Source organism: Hypanus sabinus, chromosome 29 (genome assembly GCF_030144855.1).
Source record: "Hypanus sabinus isolate sHypSab1 chromosome 29, sHypSab1.hap1, whole genome shotgun sequence".
NCBI classification, from domain to species: domain Eukaryota; kingdom Metazoa; phylum Chordata; class Chondrichthyes; order Myliobatiformes; family Dasyatidae; genus Hypanus; species Hypanus sabinus.
The window spans coordinates 12,742,810-12,759,280 of NC_082734.1; the positions used below are offsets into that span (position 1 = coordinate 12,742,810).

Below are 16,471 nucleotides of genomic sequence, written 5' to 3' on the forward strand. Positions count from 1 at the left end.
CAGCCCCATTCCATACCCATGGCAACTCTATTGTCAGGAGAAGTGGTTTAAATTGACTAAGGTTTTTTTGCATGTGTTCATAGATGTTTTGCAAATCTGCCAGAAAACTACGACTAGTGTTACCAGAATTGGATATCTGGTTAACCATCAGTAGGAGGTTTTCAACCACCTTCTCAGCTGGTGGTAAGTTCAGTAGGCCCAGGATTTTGCCCGCCTTCTCAATGAACTTGTCAGTAAGTGGCATCACTAGCCCCACGATGTTGGCGTATTTCAAATCCCTTACATTTTCAAGCTTATAAAAATTAATCTTTACTTTCCTATGTTCTGTCAGTGTTTTTGGACAAGTGTTACAGGGTACCCACTGCAAAGAGCGTAATTGTTCAATGGTTTGATATGAACAAATAGCCAAAACTGAGGTTGTATTGCACAACTGAATTAAAACTTCTGCTTTTTTACAAAGACTGTCAATGTCACTAGTCTGGCTGTGTTGTTTATCTATCAATTGTGCAACTTTCATAATGTCTTCTGGTGAAATATTCTCTTCTTTTGATTTCAGCCCCAGTTTTTGTAATGTCTGCAAAATTTTCTCATCCTCACAATAAAGTGAGGGTGGAAAAAAGTGCTGGTGTTCTGTCTGAAAGAGATGCTGAAACGCCACGTTATTTGGATCAAATAGAGAAGAAGCTGGTACAACCTTGTCCTTTGATGTTAAAAATCTAAGCGTTTTACATTTGTTGAATAATTCTGGTTTCTGTTTGAAAAGTATCTCACTATTTTTCAGAATCCAAAGCATTACCTTTTCAATTTGCTCAGGCTCGTACTTTTGGGTCTCTACTCCCTTCAACATGAGCAAAGCAACATCTGCCGCTGTCAGTAGTTTTCCTTTCATCAGCAGTAGTTTCCTGTCGTTTTCATCCACACACTTAAGTACAGTTTCTGGTAGAGGCACATCATCTGGGATCTCAGGGTAGACATCATTACTCAGGGCTCCATGTGGTCCAGCTGTGATAAACCCTTTGTCTGATGGCCGAAGGGAAGTCATCTGTTGAAAGATTGGTAACTTGAATAACATATTTATCTCGTCAGTCTCAAAAATGGATGCTTCTGCAAGAAAACTTCTCAAAGATCTTCTGTCTTCAGTTGACATACAGTCAATCTCTTTTACCACCTGATCACAACCCAGATTCAAAAAAACCTTTAAGACGTTATTTGGACTGGGTAAAAACACATACTCAGATAGCTGCTGATGCTTTAGAAATTCATCAGTGCTCTGAACTATGCTGCCCCCAGCTCTTGTAATTATACTTGCAATTGTACCTGGTAAATTGTAACCAGTTTGCATTTGAAATATTGTGGTGATGTTTTTTGACAAATGTGCGAGCTGGATACTGTTCGCACAATCTTTTAGTGAGTTGAGTGGTATGAGTGGCAACCCTTCAAACTTATCCAGTGTTTTACAATTGTTATTCAAGAAATTCCAAAATTCTGCAAGCCAGTGCTCTGGTGGGTGCTGTCTATTTAAAATATCCCATGTTACAGGACCAAATGTTCCACTCCAGGTCTCAGGAAGAGCTTTCCAAATGTACTGCCTCACAGTATTCGCATCCAAACAGATGACATTGGCAAATATTTCTGGAAGAAGAACACAATAAAGAATTTCCAGTGCTTTGTTTCCAATATCATACTGTACATTAAAATTTATCACAGCTAATGAATCATCTGATTAAACATTGGAAATAACAGACAGAAAAAGCCATCCTGTAATTTAAGACTGCTCGACCATTTATTAAGATGATTTTCTATTGCAACGCCATTTTCCAGCACAACTCCTATATTACTAAACGCAACCGAGCCTCCACAGGCCTCCTTTGCAGAGAATTCTAAAGGCCCATCCTAAATATCGACCCTTTAATTCATATATGTCAAACTCAAGGCCCGCGGGTCAAATCCGGCTCGCGGTGGAATTATCTTTAGCCCATGAGATAATATCGAATTACTATTAAAGCGCCCCAGTAATCGAAGCACCTATGGCGTATGATATGGCTAATGCTGAGTTTATTCAGGTACCAGGTTTTCAGGGTTTTTAGTGTTTATTCGGTTTCCCTGGTTTATTTCCTGAATATCATTAATGAATTTTTTTCTATTAGAGCTGGCCCGTCGGTATATTGCACACACCACTAATACTACAAATCCCACAATGCACTGCCAGTGCATTGCTCGCGCTTGCCTTACTCTCTCATCAGCATCCTTATGGCGCTAGTCACGTGTGGTCAACTTTCAGCTATCCCTCACCCCAAAAATGGCTGAACGAAAGGTGGACTTTGAAAACGGGTTTTCAAGGCAGGTGGGAGGCAGAGTATGTGTTCGCAGATATAAAGGGCAAACCTGTTTGTCTTGTGTGCGGAGAGTGTGTGGCTGTAATTAAAGAATATAACATAAGACGACACTATGAAACGAAACACCACGACAAATACAAGCATCTGGACAAGAAACGGAAGCCCACGATGTGCGGTCAAAAGAGTGGATTGGTGGGCAGGATCCGGGAGGAAAACGGCGCAGGTGAGCTGACAGCTTATCATTGCATCATACACCAGGAATCGTTGTGTGGCAAAGCCTTGAAAATGGAACATATAGTGAGCACCATAACACGAGCAGTTAACTTCATAAGAGCCAAAGGTTTAAATCACCGCGAGTTCAAGTCGTTTCTGGAGGAGTTGGGTTCAGAATATAATGATTTGCCCTGTCACACAGAGGTGCGATGGTTAAGCCAAGGAAAAGTGCTGAAAAGATGTTTCGAGTTGCGTGAGGAGATCTGTCAGTTCATGGAAAGCAAAGGGAAAGACACAACAGAGCTCCGGGATAAAAAGTTGCTTTGTGAAATGGCATTTCTGTGACATCACGAGCCATCTCAATGCGCTCAACCTGCAGCTTCAGGGGCGGGGTCGTGTGATCACAGACATGTACGCTGCAGTGAGGGCTTTTAAAACCAAGCTGCGCCTGTGGGAGACGCAGATGCAGCAAGAAAACTTGAGCCATTTTCCGTGTTGCCAAACTATGAAAGAGCAGGTTTCTACCGCAGTGTTCCCACATGCAAAGTTTGCTGAAAAACTTAGCATACTTGGTGCCGACTTCACACGGCGATTTGCCGACTTTGAAGCCCAAAGAAGCAGGTTTGAACTGCTCAGTAATCCATTTGCAGCTGACGTGGAAAGCGCACCAACCAACAAACAAATGGAGCTGATTGAACTCCAATGTAGTGACACACTCAAGGCAAAGTATGACTCGGTGGGCGCTGCACAGTTTCTACGTTTCATTCCCGACACAATGCCCCAGCTGCGTACCCAAGCTGCTCAAATGCTCTCTATGTTTGGCAGCACATATCTGTGTGAACAACTGTTCTCTTTGATGAAGATAAACAAGACATCACACAGGAGTCGTCTTTCTGATGAACACCTTCACTCAATTCTGAGGATTTCCTCAGCTCAGAGCCTGACTCCAAACATTGATGAACTTGCATCCAAGATGAGATGCCAAGTATCTGGCTTAGACTAGTGTGAATCACAGAGTGTTGGCCTGTGGAAAAATGTTTTCATTAGAAATTACTCCGGAAAAGCTGCAGATAAAGCCATAAGAAATAAATGCAACTGATTTTTTATTTATTTAATGTTCAATGTTGTTTTTGTAGGCAATAACCTAAGCTTTGTTAGTTCCAGGTTAATATGTGTAATAAATTAATTTCAATAAGTTTTGCAATAAACGCTGAACCAGTCCGGCCCTCGACTTGTACCGATTTTTAAATTTTGGCCCACTGTGTATTTGAGTTTGACACCCCTGCGTTAGATCTACATTTGTGTTTGCTAATGCTTGATTTCAAACGGTTTATTAATGGAAAAGGTATGGCTCCCAAAACAATCTTAGCCGAAATAGCATCGTTTCTTTCTCGTTGCCTACTTTACGTCTGTAAATTAATACCAATCATAAAAAGAATGCTTGCTAGGCAATCTGCTTCATAAAAAATGAAATTCGTAAATTGAAACAATTTTAGATATAGCAGAGACTGAGACACATGAGAGCAGGTTGAAAAAATGAAGGCAACGAAAGGTGTGGGAGCACGCGTGCACAACTGATCCGGCCCGCATGAAGTCGCATTTTTCTCAATCCGGCCCGTGACCTAAAATGAGTTTGACACCTCTGCTTTAATTTGAAAAAGTGTACACAGGTTCGTATCTTTTCAGCCTGGGGAAGCATCCTCCCTACATCTCTCTTGCCAAACCCTTAAAAGAATGAAAGGAGAGCTTAGAATTCTTAAAGCAGTTCTGCACCTTTTCTTCCCTTGTTTTATTGTCATGTTGCAGGACTGCAGTTTCTGAACACCGCTGTAGATCAAAGATCCCAACTGGAAATATCCATTGTATTAAATATGGATATTTCAGCTAGATAAGGAAAGTAAGTTGAAGAAGGCAACACGAGTGAATCAGCAGATGCGGGAAATAAATGAAAACACAAAATGCTGGCAGAACTCAGCAGGCCAGACAGCATCTATGGGAGGAGGTGGTGACGACGTTTCAGGCTGAAACCCTTCAGTTGATTTTCAACTATCCTTTGACTCCAAAATTATAAGGCTGCGATTCACAAAAATAGTTATGTCAAACTGAAGTAAGGTAAAATGCATCTTCAAAGACCCCAAAGGCGGAGTTTACTTTTGGGCTTTAGTGTAAACTGCTGCTGCTTCTTATAAAAACAACTTAACATTGTATACTTGGCCATTAAACAGGTTGATGATTAACTGTCGCTAATAAGATGCTGTCATGGAAGACCAATCTTATCTCAATAGCCCATATTCTTTTGTTCTTTTGTTTTCAGTCCTAAATACACAAAATCAAGCAGAAGCAAATATCTTACGACTGTAAGCAATCTTCTTTAGATGGTCCAGCAAAGTTTCACAAAGCTCTTCAGGCAAAAATCTCTCCTCAAGTCCTGGAAGTAAAATCCTATAAACATAAAAAAAGTGATTATTCATACAACACGAGTGAATCTGCAGATGCTGGAAATAAATAAAAACACAAAATGTCTGCCTGCTGAGTTCTGCCAGCATTTTGTGTCTTTTTTTTGATTATTCATACATTTTAGCAATATGCCTATTACAATGAGGGGAAAGAAAGCAGAGTGATGTTTTACAAACTAAGCTTTGTATTGGAATAAATGTGAACCAGCAGCTGGAAATGTAAAATGCTTGAAATTCACAAGTAAAATAACCAGTATTATGGAGTAATATAATAGTGTCTTTATTTACACATACTGCAAGAATATTTTTCACTGTTCTTTCCTATTGACTTTATTCCCTTTCCATTTCACCCAACAGCTGCTACTTTAATCACAAGGAAGATTCGAATTTTGAGAGCTTTCATGATTTCTTACAATGTCCCAAAGAGATTCAAAAGCACTTTAAATAATATCAACCTCGTTACAGCAATGTGAATTTTATACATTTTTTGCTTTATATCCATTGCATCTTATTATGTTCAGTCCTACAATGCTCTCTCTTTGACAGACATTGTTGCAGACTATTCAACATAATATATGGCTTAGTAGTACATTTTGCATCATGTTTATTTATTGAGTTATCTTGGTAGCACCAAATACTTTTAACGTCATTTCATTTCTTATCGCTGCTATCAATCCCCCTTCTAAAAATGCCACTCTTGATGAATTTCTCCCCTTTTGATGCTGTGTGACCTGTCCAGTGTTCCAATCATTTTTTTTCTATTTCACATTTCCAACATTTACAGTATTTTTCTATTTTCGGTATTTTGTATTTTTGTGATTCCCAGCAAGTTCTTGAAGCTGAAAGTGACTTTGTGCACATCTAACAGTATGTGTGTACGCGGGGACTTGCAGATTTTCAGGTAACCACTTCTGTGCATGTTCTGCAGTTTCATAGTGACATCTGATCAAATACAGGTTCATTCAAAGGCCTTTCTGTTTATAAAATCAAGAGAAGTAAGGTGGATTGTCCCATTGTTATTTGTAGGGTAGAGATTATCTTAAGAGGGCACAGGTTTAATGTACGAGAGGAAGTTTTTCCAAACAGAAGATGACGGGTATAATCAAGAAGCTGTCAAAGAAAGTTGTAGATGTGGGTTCAATTACATCATATTGGCAGGTATATGAAAAGGAAAGCTTTAGAGCAGGGGTTCCCAATCTTTTTTATAATGTGGACAATACCAAGGGGTCTGTGTGACCCCAGGTTGGGAACCCTTGGTTTAGAGGAATATGGGCCAAAATGCAGGCAAATAGGATTAACTCAGCAAGACTTGCTAATTTTGGTCACCATGGCCTGTTAAGATGCTACATAATTTATGACTCTGTATACTGAATGCATTTTATGTTTTGTGAAAATTATTTGTACAATAAAGTCAAGTTTTCTTGGTAAATTCTTCAATAGTGATAAATATTTTATCGGATAGATTGAATTAAGTGTCGTAGAAATATGACTCAGTACAGGTTTCTGCTTTCATCATATACCCTGTGTTCTAGGTTCCACTTGTTTGTGGGAAATTCCTTAGCAAAACATTGGCTGCTGTACTCATTTAATTGTGTTTTAAATCACTTTGGACATTCCAAGAGTGTAAAAATGCTACAGAATTGCACATCTTCTTCTGATTAAGGACACAATATACAATGGATCAGGGAAAAAAGGGTGAGAGCATAATTAAATAATATTCTTCTTGCAGTATGCTAAATTGGTCTATAATCCTGACTATTTTCTCAACCAGCACCTTGCTTTTTAATGTACATGAGTTAGGAGTAGGAGTAGGCCACTCAATCCCTTGAATCTATTCAATAAGATTGTAGTGATCTAACTGTAATCTCAATTCTGTTTTCCTGCTCACATCCTGGTAAACTTCCATCCCTGTCTATCTACTAATGCTTTAATAGCATTCAGAAGTTCTACTTCTATTCCTTCTACTTCCCATTAAGGAAGAGACTCACATTTTTTCTGCTTTTGCTTTTGATGTTGCTTTCCTGACTGGTACTACCTTGAGGGAAAAATTTCTCAAATTTCTTAAATAAAAGTTCCTAGTACAAAATGTTTTGGTTTGAGGCTTGTGAGTAATTTTAAACCCTGACATTGGAAAGATATCATTTCCAACAAATAAGTGTTTCCTTCTCTAAAAGTAGTAAAACTACATTCTTCTCCTACTTCACAAGGAGTTTTGGTTCACAAATAATATGCATGGTGACGAACATCTGAGATGAGCTGAATTCTGCCTTCTATTGATATTAGCATGCATTTCCTTGCCAGTGTAAGACACAAAAGACTATCTGATTACTATTTCTTCTTTACCATATTCAAAAATTGGCAACAGGATATCAAGTTAAATTGTATTTCAAAAAACGGGGAATCTCACAATCGATGCTTAGTGCAGCTATTGTCATTCTCGTTCCTAAGCTGTTTGTGCTACTTTGATGTTTTCTCTGTAGAGTTACAAGTCCTTCCTATTACCGTCTCTGGTGTCCTCTCAACTCTCGAAAACGTGTGTTAGCGGATGGATTTGTAATTAAGTGGTTTAGTCATAGTCATATACACACATATTTCTATGTACAGGTACAATGAAAAACTTATTTCTAGCAGGATCACGGGCACGTAGCAAATTGTAAGCAGCATTCACAGGTCAAAGATAAATTAAACACAAATTATCCAGGACTTTTACAAGAAAGAACATAATTAGAACAAAAAGCAAAGTCCATTTTAGTGCAAAGTGATCAAAGTGGTCCTAGTGTTGCTCTACTAAGGTAGTAATTAGGGTTTTGCTGAAAAGTTCAAGGAATTAGCTCTCATTGAACCTGGTGTTATGGGACTTCAGGCGTCTTTACCTCTTGGGAGAATGGGACTGCTCGCCGAGGCTCGATGAGTTGAAATGGCCTAGTCACAAGGAAATACGAAAACAAATGGCTTACCTTGGAAATTTTGCTGAGTCAGTAAATACAGGCTCATCACATGAACTGATTTGGAATCTTACAAAGGATCCATTGGTGAGTGGCAATAGTGCAAGGTTGTTGAGGGAACTATATTGCTCATCGCTTAAAACGTACTCTAGAAGCAGTAATTTTTGTTCATATGGCAAAGTATTCAAATCACAATGTTGAAGAATGTTTCGTAGGTATGCTGGAGTGATAATATTTAAGTCACTTTGATTTTCTGATGCAAATTCTAAGGCCTTAAACACATGCACTGGGACTCTAACCAAAGGCTGAGACTCCTTTATCAAAACATTCTCAATTGCCTGCCTCATATCAGGCCGATCACAGCACTGCAAAAAGATGGCTTTGCCAGCAGTTATCCAGTTATCCTCACAGGAAGCCAAGCACAGAGTATTAAGTTTCATCAAACGTTTAGTGATTTCTTTAGCTATGTTAACCCAACGGTCCTTACGATTCATTTTCTCAAGGTCTGGCCAGATATGATACACCGAGAAGGGTTTTAGCACTGAGGCTTTAGCCAGAGTAATGGCATCCAGGATGAGTTGGCTGTATGCATAAGGAAGGATCTTTTCTATCAGGAGCTCATTCCACTGGGCAGCTTCATCATATCTTTGGTCTGATTCAATCCACTTGATATGTCTCCGGTTGTCTGAAAGTCCAAAGGAGGCATTTACATGGACTGGCAATCCTGTCTTGTTGGCCTCGTTATTTGGAAGCGGTAGAAAGAAACTAAGACGGCCTTCAAAGCCTGTTTTGGCGCTAGTTTCTGAAGATTCTACTTTATTCAATGGAAAAGCCAATCCAACACATGGCGTATAACCCAGCCTCTCAGCCAGATCATCTAATTTGCCCCATTCACCTGCAATGCCTGTGCAGTTTGTTATTAACCAGTGATTGTGATGTTTTTCATTGACAAAGTATTGAGAAACAGCTCTGATGCAGGTAGAAGATTTAACCTTGGAGAACAGCTCTTGGTTTTGACCATTGAGGTTCCAATTAAAACTGGGGAAGTGTTCAGGTTGTAAAGCTGCTGTTTTTGAAAGGACCTTCACATTTCCATCGGTGTCAATATGTTTAATTGAGACAGTTGCAACATTTCTTAGAAATAAGAGATTCATATCTTCATCTGCTCTAAAGGAATCAAAAAGATCAAAGATTTTATCTCTATCATACAAGGTAGCTAAGATCTCTGAAGGTTCAGTTCTCAAAGGAAACCTAAACAATGTTCCTTTGAAATAATTCTCTTTCAATGCATTACTCCACGTTGTTGTCCCAATCGCTTCCATGGCATATTTGAATGATCTGAACTGATCACTTGAGTGTTCAAGATCATTTCTGTCTTCTGGGTCATCAAGAGTCCATATATATCCTGCTTCCTGTTCGCCAAACAGCTTTTGCTGAGGGTCAAATATACCAATATATTTCCCACTGAATATGCTTGGTACATCTGTAAAAATAACACATAAAATATCTTAAGAGATGATAATGCTTCTTGTGTAAACTCAGTTGTCAATTTAACTTTTAATTCTTGAAAATAAATAACACACAAATTGTAGATTCAATTAAAATTAATAACTACCTTGAACATGCCAGATGAATATCGAAACAAGCAGCAAAGTTGTTTGGCTCCTCAACAAATATAATTCTCGAGATGTTGTTCTCAAATGTCTTATTTAAATAATACATTGAAATAGTGGAATAGTTATCTTTTTATAAAGAACATATACTAAATGGAACTTTGCTATCACAACTTTATACTATCTGTTACAACTCAAAATCTTTCACCTGTGATATGATAAATAGTATTGAATCCGAGCCCAAATTGGCCAACTTTGCTGGGATCATTACGTTTATTACTGGTTCCTGTAGTTTGAATGCTATGCCAATCCTCTTCTGAAAACACTGAATCATTGTATACTATGAGAGCCGGACCTAATGGAGGAAACACACATATAAAAAAGGCAAATGCAACATTAGCTTATGCAGATGTTTTGGAAAAGCAATCAACATACTCATTAGGGAAACTTTGTGATTTAATCATACCATTGATCTGGAGCCTGAATTAAAGATTCAGGCACGAGTTCAAATTCCATCACAGGAATTACAGAATTTAAATGTGTAATCAAATAATATGGAATTAGCTGGCCTCTAATATTGACAATGAAATTAAGATTTAACTAGAAAAAGAACCCCCCTGAATCACTCATATCCAGGAAAGGAAATCTGCTGCCATAAAGATCGAGTGGGGTTGCGTGACTCCATGCTCTCAGTGCAATGGCTAACTGTTAAATGAAATAGCTAAGAAATCCATTTATCTACCTAACTGCAAAACTAAAATGAGAGAACTTCCCCAGAATTGATCCAGATATCAAATGCAATAACTACACCACACCTAGCTCGATAAGTTTTTCCTTTCAGGCATTCAAAAACAGGTAAAACCTTTCAAGACAAAACAGTTGTTTAACTGGCAACGATTTCATAATGATTTAATTCTTCCAGTATTCATATTTGTGAAGGTAGCATGAACCATTTACTTTATTTGCAACCATCTCCCAAACTCTTAACTTCAGAAGGACAATGGGGGCCACCTATAGGTTTCCTGCTGTCTCTGACAATTCTGATTTAGACATGTTCTTTCTCTGTCCCACCTTGCAGCAATAGTCCAGGAAGCCACTGCCTTATTCTCAATGGCAATAATGGATATTAAAAGCTATCCAGGCTAGTATCACTCAATAACAGAATAAAAATTTAATCTTTTCTCAAAGAACCAGTTGTCTAAATTTTGTTCCATGATACGCATTAGCATTTGATACGTATTTGGTGTTAAAATAAACTGTCATGTTTTTCATACCCTCTTACAATGTAGAAGACCATTCGGCCCATTGAATTTTTTTCAGCTAATTCAACAAATCACAAACATCTCTGGTGCTCTATTTTATTCTTACATCTGCTGACAGATGCTTATTTTCATATTGTTGTGAGAGCAAAATGACACAGATAAGTAACATGATTGTGTAGAATATAGACATTTTGCATCCAGTTAGATACAAGGGGATTCCAGCATAGAAAATAAAGAGTTAGCGGTGTGAAATTTCATAAGAATTCCGAACTGTTAGGTTGTCTTCTTTTTAAGAAAGCAATAGGAAAGTGACTGAAAACCTGAGTCTATTAAACCAAGGAAAAATGTTTCAGAACCAAGAGAAAAAGTGCATTAGGATGGGCTAGAAATTTACCAAAATTAATATGCTACTCAACATAATGGACATCGGTGGGCTGGATTGTATCTTTTAAACATTACTTGGTTTGAAACATTATTAGTTGTTTTGAGAAAATAAAGATCAAAATCTGCTTTAGAATATTTCTCACTTTTCAGTAGTTTAACCTGTCAAATTCACGTACCTTGAAACTTTTTAAGATCCTTCACAAACAAAGTTGTTGACCCATAAGTTCTTTCATCAAATATAAACACCACCTCATTTGCTTCAGCATCATCTGCATTTTGAAGCAATTCCTTAGAAATAAAGAGAAAAAAATCAAGTGTATGGATAATCAATCCCTTTCCTTCAGTTCTCCAATTAATTGTCTCCAGTCAATTTATGATGTTTAATGACAATGAGAGACGAGAGAGCTTTCTTTCTTTTGAAAGAAAGGGGGAGGGGAGCACCAGAGGGAGATGGAAAGCAGGAAAGGGGTGATTGTGAGAGGGACAAGAGAGAGAAAAAAGAGAGAAAATAAGAAAAAAAGGGGGAAAAATAAGGGATGGGGTAAGAAGGGGAGGGGGGGCATTAACGGAAGTTAGAGAAGTCAATGTTCATGCCATCAGGTTGGAGGCTACCCAGCCGGTATATAAGGTGTTGTTCCTCCAACCTGAGTGTGGCTCCATCTTGACAGTAGAGGAGGCCATGGATAGACATATCAGAATGGGAATGGGACGTGGAATTAAAATGTGTGGCCACTGGGAGATCCTGCTTTCTCTGGCGGACAGAGCGTAGGATCATGGACACTATTACTTTCTCCCTAGGCCTCCCATCCCATGATCCTTTCCCTTCTCCAGCTGTGTATCCCTTTTGCCAATCATCTTTCTAGCTCTCAGCCTCATCCTTCCCCCTCCTGTCTTCTCCTATCATTTCGAATCTCCCCCTCCCCCTCCCACTTTCAAATCTCTTACTATCTCTTCTTTCAGTTAGTCTTGACGAAGGGTCTCGGCCCGAAACATCAACTGTACTTCTTCCTATAGATGCTGCCTGGCCTGCTGCGTTCCACCAGCATTTTGTGTGTGTCACCTGTACTGAAGGGACAGTTTGCACCTGAGCTGAAAGGGGACTGATATCCTAGCGGGAAGAGTTCTTAATGCTGCACTGTGGGGTTCAAATTAGAGTTGCAGGGGGATGGGAACCAGAGTGCCAAAACAGTGTGGAGGGGCTGTAGAGGCCGACGTTGGTAACAGCTCAGACAAAGTCAGGAATTAAAAGGTTGAGCACGGTACAACTTGTCCTAAGCTGCCTATATTTCAATGCAAGAAGTATCATAGGAAAGGCAGGTGAACTCATGGATCAACACCTGGAATTATGATATTGTAGCCATTACTGAGATTTGGTTGCGGGAGGGGCAGGACTGGCAGCTCAGCATTCCAGGGTTCTGTTTTTTAGATGTGACAGAGCAGGAGGGATTAAAGAAGGAGGGGTGGCATTACTAGTCAAGAAAAATGTCACAGCTCTGCTCCATCAGAACTGAGTAGCGAGGCACTAGGGGTGGAACTGAGAAACAAGAAAGGTATGACCATGTTATTGGGGCTACATCACAGACCACCCGACAGTCCAAGAGACTTCGAGGGACAAATTTGTAGAGAGATTGCAGAGATTGTGAGAAAGATAAGGTTGTTATAGTAGGTGATTTTAACTTTCTACATATCGACTGGGAATCCCACACTGTAAAAGGACTGGATGGGACAGAGTCTGTCAAACGTGTTCGGGAAAGTTTCCTTCATCAGTACATAGAAGCCCCGGTGACAGAGTGTGTGATACTGGATCTGTTGTTAGGGAACGAGACAAGGCAGGTGACAGAAGTTTGTGTAGGAGAACACTTTGCATCCACTGATCACAATGACATTAGTAAATATGCAAAGAGATAGGTCTGGTCTGTGGGTTGAGGTTGTAAATATTAGAAAGGCTAATGATCTGAAACGATCTGGCAATGTGGTTTGGGACAGGCTGTTTTCTGGCAAAGGTGTACTTGGAAAGTGAGAGGCCTTCAAAAATGAAATTTGAGAGATCAAAGCTTGTATGTACTTGTCAAAGTAAAAGGTAAAAGTAACAAGTGTAGGGAATCTTGGTTTTCAAGAGGTATTAAGGCCCTGGTTAAGAGAAAAAAGGAGGTGCATTGTAAGTATATGCAAGTGTTTATGGAGTACAAGAAATGCAAGAGAACACTTAAGAAGGAAATCAGGAGGCTAAAAGAAGGCAAGATGTTGCTCTAGCAAACAAGGTGAAGGAGAATCCTAAGGGATTCTACGGGTATGTTAGGAGCAAAAACTTTGTTAGGTACAAAATTGGTCCTCAAAATTGAGCATTTACCTTAAGAATCTGGCCTCCATCGGGGTATCGACGTAGTATCTCTTTCAGATAATCAATAAACTGTGGAGCAGTGGCACCAAATTTCTTCCTATATTAATAAAAGTTCATCTATGACTTGAGCATTAATTCCAAATGACTGTTGTATCATGGCTTTTTTCTATAATTGCTGTATCCAATTACTTTATTTCACCTTACAGGCTGCTCAGTATAAAAATGTACACTGGACTTTAATACTTGTGTGTTGGGCTCTGCCAACGCTCAGCATAAACCTGCTCCTGAAACCTCTCTGTTAGTGGTCTGGTCTGAATTGGATGTAACAAGCTTACAGGGCTTTAATTTGTAGTGATTATAAAATACTGCCTTTGATTTTAGAATACATATAGTCCTGCTTTATAATTTTAGCAGCAACTCATTTTTAAATGCAGCTCCAGGCATGCTCCTTTACCTTCAAATTGAATCAGAACTGGTTTAATGGAAGAGGTAATGTGCCACAAAGCTTTATAATAACTTTAATACAGACACTGGTAGGTGATAGATGGATCCAGATGAAGGGGGAATGAGAGGCAGATGGAACCAGTGAGAAGGGAACAAGAAACCCAGATGGATAGGTGAATGGGAAATGGGAGATAAAACAAGATGGGGGAATGTGATAAGTCTAGGTAATGAGGGTGGGGGGAATTGAAAAGGTTAAGAGAGTGAGAGAGATCTTGGGTGGATTAGTGAGAGTTGAAAAGGACCATGGGATGGTGAGGGAGGTCAGGAGGAAAGTGAGTTACCTTAAATTGGAAAATTAAATGTTATTTACATTGGGCTGTAGGCTACCCAAGAGGAATACAAGGAGTAGTTCTACTTTAGCTTTCCCGTGGCAATAGGCCAAAGGACAGATGGAATGGTGAGGTGTAGGATGGGGAGCTGAAAGCACATGCATCCAAATCTCAAGGTGCTCATTACAGATAGAGCACAGGCGCTCTGCAAAATCATTACCTAGTCTATGCTTAGTCTTTTCAGTGTGGAGGAAGCCACATTTTGGCCTCATGGGCCAGACTGGAGGAGGTACACAAGAATTAGGAAGACTGTTTAAGTCATTGGATGTTGGTGAGGGAGGTGAAAGGACAAATGTTGCACCTGGGGGAAAGTTCCAGGGACAGCAAATGGTGGGACATATGGGATGGGCTGACCAGGAGTTTCCGCAGAAAGCAAAAAGGGGAGGGAGAGGGGAAGCCGTGACTGGTGGTGGGATCCTATTGGAGCTGGTGGAGGCAGTGATATGGTGGATGTGCATGAAGTAGAATGAAAGGTGAGGACCAGGGAAATTCCATCTGTTCTGTTTAAGGAGAGTGGTGATGCAGACATGTGAGAAATGAAGAAATGCATGTAAGCACATCAACTATGCCAGTGGGAAAGCCACACTTCCAGAAGAAAAAAGACATTTCAGAAGCTATCTTATGTATTTATATATATTGTATTTTTTATTATTTTGTTTTTTATCTTATTCTGTTTTTTGTGTTGCAGTGGATCAGGAGTAACAATTATTTTGTTCTCCTTTACATCTCTGTACTGGAAATGACATTAAACAATCCTGAATCTTGAATATCAGAAGTACCACAGTGGAAATCCTCATCTTGAAAACAGATGCAATGGAGATGGAGATCTGAAAGAACTGGATGACACCCTTACATGAGACAAGGTGGAAGGAGGTGTGGTTAATACAGTTGTGGAAGTCTGCAGGCTTATGGTAAATATTGCTGTATAGTTTATATCCTGAGATAGAGACAGAAAGATCCAGAAAATAAGTGTCAAAAATATTCCAGGTAAATTTGAGGGCAGGATAGAGGTTGGTGACAAAGGTGATAAAATTCTACTACTTTCCTCCTGCTTTGCTTGTCTTGCCTGCAACTCAGCTGCATCATTTTGAATTTCATTCTACAATTTAGCCAAGTTGTAAGACTAGTGTGAACTCAACTGAAAATGTAGGCAAAACGTGTTAACAATACATTAATATGCTTTCGTCTGTGCAATCCAGTAATTTTGGGGGGGGGGCCTTGTGCTGAAAACTTTCTCAGCCCAAATTTAAAAGAGATACAAGGAAGACCAGGTGAAGTCAAGTAAGTACCAGAAATTATCTTCAACAGGATTCATTAAGGAAAAAAACCCTCAAATGTCGAAATAGAAGAATATCATGCCAGCAGAAGAAAACTTGATGGGTTATACAATTCTCTTACATTGTTGGACTTTCTTTCTTAATTATGCATGTATGTAGAGATACAGCACAGGACAGGTCATTCTAGCCCAACAAGTGGCACTGCCCAGCAATCCACCTATTTAACCCAGCCTAATCACAGGACAATTTTACAATGACCTATTAACCTACCAACTGGTACATCTTTAGACTCTGGGAGGAAACCCACACAGTTACAGAAAGAACGTACAAACTCCTTAGAGATGGCGCCAGGATTGAGCTCCAAACTCTGATGTCCCAAGCTGTAAGCTAACCTCTATGCCACCAAAGTGCCCAAATAATGTTCTTCTGTCCTCATATACAATATATAAAGACCAGAAGAATTGACCCAACTAATTGACTAGATTTGTTCATTATAAAGGTTAAGTCCAGATGAGGCTGTGTAAAACAAAAATGTGAATCAATGTTTGAGAAATATCAGGAATTTCACTGGGAGCTTTTATACAGATCTATATTGTTCCATGCTTGTCCCTGAACATTACCCAGTTAGTCTGATTTTCCACTCTACAAATACATGAACATATTCTGAATATAATTGTTGCTTCAACGTATTATTGACCCATTATTATACCTGATTTTTTTGTTACTGCTGCTGATGCTGCCACCAGCCCGACTTTCATGATGCAGTAAAGAAGACATCAATTGAGATGCTGCTGTGTACCTTAATGAAAGT

The 16,471-nt window shown here is 39.3% G+C and overlaps 1 protein-coding gene across 1 annotated transcript in view; it reads right to left on the minus strand.

Annotated features, from left to right (window-relative positions):
- si:dkeyp-118h9.7 (sacsin) overlaps positions 1-16,471 on the minus strand; it is a 35,863-nt gene that overhangs the window by 11,885 nt on the left and 7,507 nt on the right. Inside the window, exons 2-9 of the mRNA XM_059953187.1 lie at positions 16,370-16,459; positions 13,560-13,647; positions 11,386-11,497; positions 9,772-9,918; positions 7,963-9,433; positions 4,903-4,991; positions 797-1,632; positions 124-361 (exon numbers count right to left, since the gene is read on the minus strand). Coding sequence (XP_059809170.1) covers positions 124-361; positions 797-1,632; positions 4,903-4,991; positions 7,963-9,433; positions 9,772-9,918; positions 11,386-11,497; positions 13,560-13,647; positions 16,370-16,459 — 3,071 coding nt within the window. The remainder of the gene's footprint in view (positions 1-123; positions 362-796; positions 1,633-4,902; positions 4,992-7,962; positions 9,434-9,771; positions 9,919-11,385; positions 11,498-13,559; positions 13,648-16,369; positions 16,460-16,471) is intronic.